The sequence below is a fragment of the Catharus ustulatus genome, chromosome 8, assembly GCF_009819885.2.
Source record: "Catharus ustulatus isolate bCatUst1 chromosome 8, bCatUst1.pri.v2, whole genome shotgun sequence".
Classification (NCBI taxonomy): domain Eukaryota; kingdom Metazoa; phylum Chordata; class Aves; order Passeriformes; family Turdidae; genus Catharus; species Catharus ustulatus.
Window position 1 is genome coordinate 1,267,501 of NC_046228.1, and position 10,000 is coordinate 1,277,500.

Consider the following 10,000-nt stretch of genomic DNA (forward strand, 5'->3'; position numbering starts at 1 on the left):
TGTCAGATATTTCTTAGGAAAAAGCCAATTAAAGGGTAATCGAGTAAAGGATGAGAATTACCATTTGACTTCAAATGTCTCCTCTTCTCCTGCTCTCTCCCTCCTCCACCCCTTAACAGCATCGTGCCCCTGTGGACAGCTTCTCCTCCAAAGAACTTCAAAATCACAGATAATGATCCGAATCCCATCTTTTTTTACTCACGAAAGTAGAGCAGACCTGTCATATCTTAACAATTCTGTATTTTGTAGTACAGCAAGATCTCGTCTGCAGGCTTAATTGAACAACAAAACTGTGTACCTGAAATACAGATAAAAATGAAACAGAATTATTGGAGTGAAACAAAATGCTGTCTGCAGGGCTGGCAAGGTTTTGTGTCCTCTGTCTGGTTTGAGTTGGATGTTGGGAAGATCTTGCTGGATAAAGGGGTGGAAGCTGCCTGTCACTGCAGGGTTCCTCTGAGCTCCTTGTGATCTCACCTCTCACCAGTGCTGAGTTTGGTTCAGGGTGTTGTCACCAGGACACTCATAGTCCATATCTGAAATAAAAAGAATGAAGCATTTACTTCCTGCTGAGGTTTATTTGCATGAATGACGCTTTGGTTTGTGGTCTGGTGGAAATACATTTTATTAAATGGGGTTTCTGGGGTGTAATAGGTGGTTTTCTGCCACAAATATTCCTTTAGCCAAGCAGTATTTGAGTTGGACCAAACTGAAGCCACTGCTCGTGCTTATAGCATCAAGGATTTTCTTGCTTAGTGTTGAAATTTAAGTACAAAAGTCTTTCTGGTCTATTTGCTACAACACCTCCTCTCACAGAGGTTAAGAAGAGGTGAACAGGATGAAAAGGCACTTGCAGGGTTTAAAAAAATCTTCTATGGAAAAAAAAAACATCTTTCATTTCACAAAAAAAAAAAAGTCTCCTGTAGGTTGTTATGTGCATAAGGTGGAGGCTTAAGAGCAGCCACATTTGCAGATGAACTGCTTTTCCTCGCTTCTCCGAGACATGACATTTGTTCAGAAGATTAGCCAGGTTGTAATGTGTAGCATAATTGCACTGTGCGGATGTCCCAGAAGTGAAAACCTAATTGCTTGACAGGCCTATAACTTTGTGGTACTGCTCTCACCTTGTTAGGTCCTTTTCTGATGCGGTTCAAATGCAGGCTGGCCGCAGGTGTGCCTAATTTACCTCGCAACAGAACGTGTTGAGTTTAATTGCACAGTGGTTGTTAGGAAAAATTGGTGGGTGGAATATCAAGTGACTCACTGTATGTGGATGGCAGATGGGCGGCGAGAGGCATCAGAGCTAAGTGTATAGGTGAGGTGAGTTAATAAAAGATGTAAATTTTAGCTTAAAATAGTGGAGTCTTGTGGAAGGTAATACATTTTAATTAAGAGGGTAGCAGGCCCCATTCTAGCAGTGGGAAAAAATCAGAGCAGGGGGACGTGGCAGAGACTGCATTTTTCTCCCTATCAGTATTTTAGGAGCAGCTTAGCCTGTTTGGGAAGGCTGTTTTGCAAGGCTTATTTATTAAAAAAAAAAAAAAGGCTGAAATTTCTGCTCAGGATACAAAATATAACAGGGAGAGCCAAACCTGGAAAGGCTTGAATTCTCATTCTCGTCTCAAAGTTTGAGATGAGCCCAAGCAGAGCTCTGCCCAGCTCCTTGTTCTTGCTGTGCCACAGACACCTCGTGGTTGGGTGGGAGGGATGCCCACGGTCCTTGGTGGTCAGCTCAGAGCAGCCACCAAGTCAATCATCTCCTGGCAAGGAGGAGCACCCTGCCTGGCAATGTGGTTTTTAACTGATGTTGTCTTCCTCTGAAGAGCTTGTCCTGATGCCACCTGTGCCCCATGAACTCTGAGAGCACAGAGTGGAATAAAATAGCTCAGCATCAAGGAATGTGCTGGAGTGAATGAGTGCTGCTTGTGTTCTTCAGCCTGGCATCAATATTTAGCCTGGTGCTCAGAGCCATCCTAATAAACTTGATGATGTCTAATTTCACCAAGAGTGGGTCCTTTTCACCAAATAATTGAACAAATACCGGTTCCAGTTGATGTTTAGTGAAAGGGTGCTTAATGGCCCTTTTTCTTTGACAGGATGTGAGCTCTCTGTATAGAAACAATTCATCATGAATGCTTCACGCTAAAAACAATCCACGAGGAGCAATACTTAGCATTCCTAGTGCACAATTCATTGGAGAATTTCCGAGCAATTTACAAACATTAGCTCAATAAGCCTCACAACACCCATTTGAGATCAGGAAAAAAAAAAAAAGAAAAAAAAAAAAAAAGAAAAAGATAAGATACTGCTCTTCAGCCTGGATGTGGCACTAAGGAGCCATAAAGCTGGAGGCTGGTCCCAGCTCCTGGCTCCCCAGCACTGGGTGGTTCTGAATGGAGCTGGGCCTGGCACAGACTCGTGGTCTGGGTGGTGGAAGCTGTGCTAAACCAAACAGAGGTCTGACAGAAAGGATATTACCTTTAGAATAATAGAATTGTGGAATGGTTTGGCTTGGAAGGGACCTCAGAGATCATCCAGGTCCTACCCCCTGCAGTGGGCAGGGAACCTGACCAGTAATCAATTGATCTGGAGAGAATAAGTATCTCAAATGACAGCAAAAAATAAAAAAGAATCCAAAAAAACTCCAATACATGGCAGATAAAATTAGGGGGAACTTGTGGCTAACATAGAGACAGTTTTATGGAGTTGCTGATAATATCCCTGCAACAGCATCAAGAACACCTGAGCATCTGAGCTAGGAGATCATGTCATCCACCACAGAAATCCAGATCTTTTCCAGCTCGACAGCTGAAACCTCTTTACAGGTTTTGGGATAGGAAGTTTTAAAGAAATGTGCACTCAGCTGAACTGACAGCATCGATTTATTTATGCAGTTTCAGTAAACCTGGTTGTTTCCCTGCTTGCCTCTCTGATATGAGAGATTGCTCCTTCAGCATTGGTGTCCTGGGGTAACATCAGAGTGCTGCTCAAGGTTTAATGGAGAAGGAAGAGCTGGGATTAAAAGCAGCAGTTTTAAATTTGGGGATGCTCCCATAATGCTGCTGAATGACCCTCAAAGCTTCTCAGGAGCAAGTCAGATGTTGTGCAGCCACTGCTGCTCTTTTTTGCTGGCCATGGCTGGGCTTTGTTGGGTGCTGAGGGAGGGAAGATTCTCCTGTCTTGCCTTCTGCCAGGAATGCTCTTGGCACATGGAAGCTTCTGTGAGGTGTGTGCAGCAAGAACAGTCCCAGTCACTCATGAAGACTGACATGAGTGAATAAATTAAAGTTGTTCATATTTTGAATGTGAATGCTCTGCTGTCCAGCATGTAGAAAGTTGGACTGAAACATCTGTGGAACTCTGGGCAAGCAGAAAATCCTGAGCTTTGCTTGTCATTAGTGGTCAGTCTTTAGCCAGAAAACCTAATTAAAACATAGTTTCACCATGAAAGATGAAAACAGGAGTGCACAAATAAAAAAGATGATGCCAGGCTGCAAACATCCTCCTGAGGATCCCGCGGTTCGCTTCACCTGCAGGGTGGAGACTTCCCAGCTCAGCTCCTGCTGTGCAGGAAGGAGTTTCCATCTTCCCAAGCTTTCCCCTTCCCTCTAAGTGCTTGCTGTGCTCCCCTGAGGCAGCGTTGCTGCAAAAACGGTTTATGGGGAGATGCCTGGATGATAAGGGTTAGTCCTAAATAATTGCTGGTTGCCGCTCGGCAGAAATAAGCTGGATTTCGATCCCTGGGTGCAGCGACTCCTCACAGCTGAAGGCTGGCAGAGGTTGAAGAGGTCGTAAGACAGGGCCTAATTTGCCATGTTCCTTCCCTTTCAAAAACAATGAGGGAGCCGGGGCCTTGCCGGTGGGCAGATCCTGCCTGGATCTCCCTGGAGTCAGCAGGAGTTGGATCGAGTCCCTTTGAATAGCGAGAGTTTCCAAACCGGAGGCAAAGCCAAGTGTTTTTCAGAAGATTGATCATTACCTCTGGAATTTTTCGACGTAGAGGTCATTACTGCTAATATAAGTTGTGAAAAAAAAAAATGAAAAGTATTAAAAAAATAGAGACAAATTCTCATCTGGTGTAAGTCATTGCCTTTGAAGTCAATGAGTCATTGAAATCAACTTTCCCACACCGAGCTAAGGATATGGCCTGGAGTCAATACATTTGTAGTTGTTGAAAAATTAAAAATATAAATTTGCCTTTCCTTGGCAATAATGTTCTGTTTATGACAGAGATCTTATGCTTTAAAATAAGTTCATTAACGAATAGGAAAGTAATATTTCACTACCAGTATTCTTTTGGGTATAACTATTTATGATTAGATTTTATTAAACTTTCTAAAAATTGGATTTACATTTTGATGAATCTAATAGATTTCAATTTTGTATTTTTATAGATTCTTTCTAAAGTTTTTCCTCAAGTGCAATCAGAACTGTTTGAAGAATGCAGGCAACCCACGAGACATGCGAAGATTCCAGGTACAGATCCCTCTAAATGCATAAATGGTGTATAAAAGACTTGATCACATCTTCATCTTGAACTTAAGAGAAAACACAGTCGGTGCTTCAACTCAGTGTTGTTCCAGTTCTTAAAAAATATTGCTGTCAGTATTTTACAGTTCCCCCATTAATTCAAGTGCTGATTCTGGAATTCTGCCGTGGGCTGTCATGGATCAATGTTGGAGCAAGTGGATCTTTCCTTAGGAATTATTTCCCTAATTTTCCTCCCTGCTATCACCTTGTGTTGTCGTGTGCTGTTTGCTCAGACCTGCAGAGGTTTTACCTAGACTGAGCAGTTTGATCTTACTTTAAGAACACAACTATGGAGCACAGGGAATTTGGAACTCACACTTCTGAGGTTCACAACCTGTAGATCCAGCAGTGGTGGCCCAATACACAGATTTTTGTTGCAGCTGTGTTAGAAAATGTTTAATACTTCACTTTCTCCTTACAGCTTTTGAGATATCCTGTGGTGAATCATAGCACTGCAGAGAGGCAGCTGACGGGATGGACAAATTATTTCCTCAGTATCGGGGGTCATTCGAAAGGCTCGTTAGGAAATAACTGCCTTTTACTTCAAAATATTTCACAATGATTCATATTTGATTCCAGCAATAAAGTAGTATTGAGATGTTCAGGACTTTCTTGGTTTGGAGAAGAATTACTTGTGGTTAAACTTGATAGCAAAACATGTGACATCTGTTTTCATGCACAGCCAACCAACCAGGGAAGCCAGCACCCTCGAGCCAGCCAACAGAAAAGATCTGTAGCTGGGAAAAAAAAAATATTCCTTCAAAACAGTCGAGCCAGGCTTCCATTTTTCATGCATCTCAGCTTCACGTGGCATCGGTGATATTGATCCATCTGAACAGAACAGAAGGTCAAACCTGGAATGAGTGGAAATGTCCTCTTTGTCTCACTGATGACTAAATGAAGCATCAGTCACGAGTGATCTTGTGGTCGACAATGGAGCCAGTAGGCACTAGAAAGACTTTCCTGGGTCTCTTTAGCTAATCTCCCTGCCTCTCAGAAGGTTTAACTGGACTTAACAGGATGTCAGATCTTGAACAGTATTTTTACCTGGTTTCCCTGCCTCAGCACCTTTGTGGAGGTGCGCTGCAGGAGTGAGGCGATATAACAAAGCGTAGCACGTCGACTTTCTTTTGCTGAACTACAGTATTTTCCCTTGGTGGCTGACCTATATAGACATGACAGAACAAAAATAGTTGTCATTTTCATATACACCTTGCTCTGTCTCTTTAATACACCATGTTCTAGGAACCAAACCCAGAAATCCTGGCTGGAAATCACGCTTCCATGTTTTGCAGTGTTTCTGGAAGCATGGGAATCTCATTAAGAGTGAAAGAGGATAGCCCAGTGGCCTGGCAGCAGCTCTGTGGCCGAGCTGAGTGTGCAACCTCAGCACTCTCCGAAGTGGATGTTGACAAGAGGGAAAGTGTCCACTTGTGGGAGGAGAGAGGGGGGAAGCAGAGCAGCCTGGCAGAGAACTGCCCTCGGGCTGTTCTAAAGGGTACTGCAGATGGCTGTCTCCAAGGAGGCAGGATACACAGAAAAGGTGCTGTGATAGCTGAGAGCTAATTATGGCTTGTGAATAAGAAACAGGATCAGAGGTGATCCCAAACATAGAAGCAGACAAGAATTTTCTTCTGATGCCTTGGACCAGCTCAGAGTGAAGGAGGCTCTCTGCTCCTCTTCCATTTGTGTTCGTTAAGTGTTTGGGTTTAGAAGCTGGTGGGACAACCTTGCAATCATCTTTGTTACAACCAAAATTTAAATAAATGGAAGGTGGGCACTCAAACTTGTCCTGCCTTGGGCCGCCCTCACCAGCTGGGTCGATAAGGTCTGACTTAGCCAGTGACTTCACGGACTCTGCTCACCCCAAGGAAATGGAGCGGCCACTTCCTTTAGAAAACCTGGAACCACAGCCAAGGGCCCACGCTGGAATATTTAAATAAGATGTAAATGTCAGTCTGGGATAACAGAGATCCACCTACGAGGCCGAGCTCCGCTCAAAGCCCGGCTCAGCTCGCGGGTTCTCCCCGGCTGGTGCGCGTGCTTCCGGAAGGAGTCCCCCAGCTCCATTGTGGAGGTGTTTGCTCGGGAAGGTTGTGCGTTTTGCATATGTTCCTTTGCCATTTTCCACTGAGAAGCAGCTGGAAGCCAAAGGAGGCCCTATCCATCATCTCTTCTATGGCCGGACTCTGAACCTGGACACAAGAATAGGAGCCTTTCACTCAAAAATAAAGGAGGAAATTCCATTGACATACCAGGGTCAATCACCATCCAAATGAACTTGAGAAGGGATACTTTTCATGGATTGAAAACACTTTCACTATTCATATTCAACTCGGCCTTTTCAGATGCAAAAAAGTTCATTATCAGACATTAAATGTAATTGTAAAACTGACCTGGAGATCATTTACTGAAGCAAAAAATGGGGAGTTACGACGGTTCCTGATTTATTAAGCTTTTTTTATTTGGAATCTTCACAACCCTTCATTTGAAGACAGTCTCAAGTGAACAAATTTTAATTAGATAAACTATCTAATCAATATATCAACAGATCAATCAAAACAGCAGCTTTTAAAATGAGTGGCTAGAGGGGTGTTTCTGAAACTAATGGCTAGAAGAATATTTCCCTGAATTGAATTCATTTGTTAGCATAATAGGAGATTAAACTCTAATTAGTGTAGCAGGTTCTGAAGAGAAACAATTGTGAGTTAAAAATCACCAGTGGTCGCCACGTAAACAAAGATGTATTCAGAGATGTCATTCACTCGGTTTAAATAGAAACAGAAAAGTGACAGGATGTTGTTTTGTCTTACGAGACCTGATTCGGGGAAAATCTGCAGGATTTTTGAAATGTGGGGTTTTGTTTTCTCTTCCAGGTTGTTGTATCAACAACAGTCAATGTGGATGGCCACGTGCTGGCTGTCTCAGACAACATGTTTGTACACAACAATTCCAAACACGGGAGGCGGGCTCGCCGCCTTGACCCCTCAGAAGGTACGGCCCCTTCTTATCTGGAAAATGGTAGGCACACATTTACATGTCCTTTTTTTTTATTTGCAATGCTTTTTTTTATTATTTTTATTATTTCCCTTTTTTTTATTTTTTTGATTTCACCATACTTCATGTTGAGACACCACTACATTTACTTTTACATCATTTCTCCTCTCATCCATCAAAGCACCCATTAAAAAAAGTCCATTAGTATTTCTCAACCCTTGTCAACTAGAACACGGACGCTTCTGAATTTGCTTCTGACTTCTTTCTTTATTTAATACTTACAGTTTGCAGTCACAACCAATTTTTCATATTTTCCTATTTTATTTCTTCTCTTTTTTATTTATTTTTTTTTTTAATTTCAGTCTTGTTTTGCTTGCAGCTTTTTCTTGCTCTTTAATTTGACTTGATTTTATTTTGGCTTGTCATATTCCTTGATCCAGAGGTACAGTCTCAGGTTATGTATGCAAGTTTAAGTGGATGGTAAAAACATGACCGAATCCGTAAAGAATTTACTGTGAGGTCAATTTCCTGTGCCTGGGCCTTACTGCAGATTACGGCAGGAGGGGGTTTGGATGAGAAAAACAGCATAAAATGTTTTTCTTCAGCCTGACTCAATGTGATTGACTTCTTGCCTGAACTGCTAAAAGAAGATAGGCTGAGATGAAGAGGAGAATGGAAAGTGTCTCTGAAAATCCAGAATTGTGAAATCCTATCTTTTTGGAACCCATCAGCCCCTGAATCACTCACGCACAGTTGCAGCTGCGTCTGGACACGTGCACACATGTATTTTTTGTCCTGCAAAGCCCAAAATAGTCATTTGGATTTAAATATCACTTTGTTTGAACTGAAAAATATAGTAGGGATGCAGACCAGCTCTCAGGGAAAATCTGTTTAATAAAATTAGGATAGGATAGGATAGGATAGGATAGGATAGGATAGAATAGAATAGAATAGAATAGAATAGAATAGAATAGAATAGAATAGAATAGAATAGAATAGAATAGAATAGAATAGAATAGAATAGAATAGAATAGAATATTTTCATTTGGAAGCATCATCCAGTCCAACTTCCTGAAGACTTTAGTGTTGCCCAAAATTTAAATGCACATTTAAATACATTTAATTTTAATGCATCTCGAGTTCTGGAAGAGTTAGATTCTCTAACCTGCTATGACCTGACATGCTGGGCCATGCACACCAGTTTCCACGGGACTCCTCTTGCGAGTTGTTACTAACACATTGACAGGATCATGGCTTTTTACACTAATAAAATTAATTAAAGTGATAACAATACTAAGCTGCTAATACAATCACTGTCGTTTTACGTTTCAAATAGTATTTACCAACGGGCAGGGAGGGGAATGAATGAGGCCAGCACCAACTATCAGAAGGAAACGCAATCTAGGCATCAAAAAATGGAAAGCGATTTACAAATCTGCCGCGGTCCGCACACACAACCCTAATTTGTTTTTCTGCATTAATAACTAAGGTATAAGAGACCAAAAATATAATAATTAAAGGTCGCCCTGAGCACCAGAGTCATTATGGTCTATGACGTATTGTTTATCTCTTTCATATGCGCGGAAAGTAGGTGTGTGTTTTGCCTAGCAACCGTCACTAATGAGGTTCACAATTAAGAAGGCTGAATCCTCTCCCCTCGTCCTCTCCTTCCCCAGAGAGCCAGAACTAGCAACATTATAGGTTCAAGTAAGCATGCTCAGCCCTGTGGTGTTAGGTTTTAGTCTAGGTCCAAATTCAGCCTCTTCTAATGAGCTATTATGATCTTAGCAAAATACGAGTATTTATTTTTGTAAGCTGCATGAAAAGAATTTGACTCTGAGCAGCAAATATCGCTTAGAAAAATAAAGGCCACTTCTCCATGCTACAGAAAATCTACATAAATGTCACTTACCAACAGCTCCTTTTCTTGGCGATACGGTAATTGATTTGCTTTCTTCAAATGTTAAAAAACACAGTGCCAAATCCTCTTTGCCTAACATCCCATAAATGCTCAGTCGAGTAAGCTGCACCGTTGCAAATGAATGTGAAAATCTGAACGGCTGCTCCTTAAAGTCCTACTTTTAATAACAATGATGGTAAGGAAACAACTCAGAGTAAATAACCGCTGCTGGAACGGGGCGGCAGAGAATCCTGACGCCCTTGGATGGAGGAGGAATGGCAGGGCCAGGGATTGAGAATTTGGTGGGGTTCAGGAGATCTCAGCATCCTCATGGGCAGGGCCATGCTTTGAGAACGAGCATCACCACCAGGCTCTGCTCCCGCTGGAATCACACCCAGCTCCCTGGGATTTCAGGGCACCCGCAATGATCTCCCGCCTCTTAAAATGGGAACGGTGTGACCTGCGAAGAAAATTCCCTAAATCCTGACCTGGCTTACTTGGAAATCTTTGTTTCCTAGTGGTCCGAGTATAACCCTGGGTACCGGTACCTTCTAAAAGCCATGGGTGGGTTTA

General features: G+C 42.3%; 1 protein-coding gene across 9 annotated transcripts in view; it reads left to right on the plus strand.

Moving 5' to 3' along the window:
- Positions 1-10,000, plus strand: part of EBF3 (EBF transcription factor 3) — a 121,881-nt gene that overhangs the window by 72,486 nt on the left and 39,395 nt on the right. For 5 of the 9 annotated variants that reach the window (XM_033066414.2, XM_033066406.2, XM_033066410.2 and 2 more), the window contains exons 7-8: positions 4,395-4,476; positions 7,407-7,551. In XM_033066414.2, coding sequence (XP_032922305.1) covers positions 4,395-4,476; positions 7,407-7,551 — 227 coding nt within the window. The remainder of the gene's footprint in view (positions 1-4,394; positions 4,477-7,406; positions 7,552-10,000) is intronic. The other 4 variants (XM_033066408.2, XM_033066412.2, XM_033066409.2 and 1 more) reach the window with 1 other exon arrangement.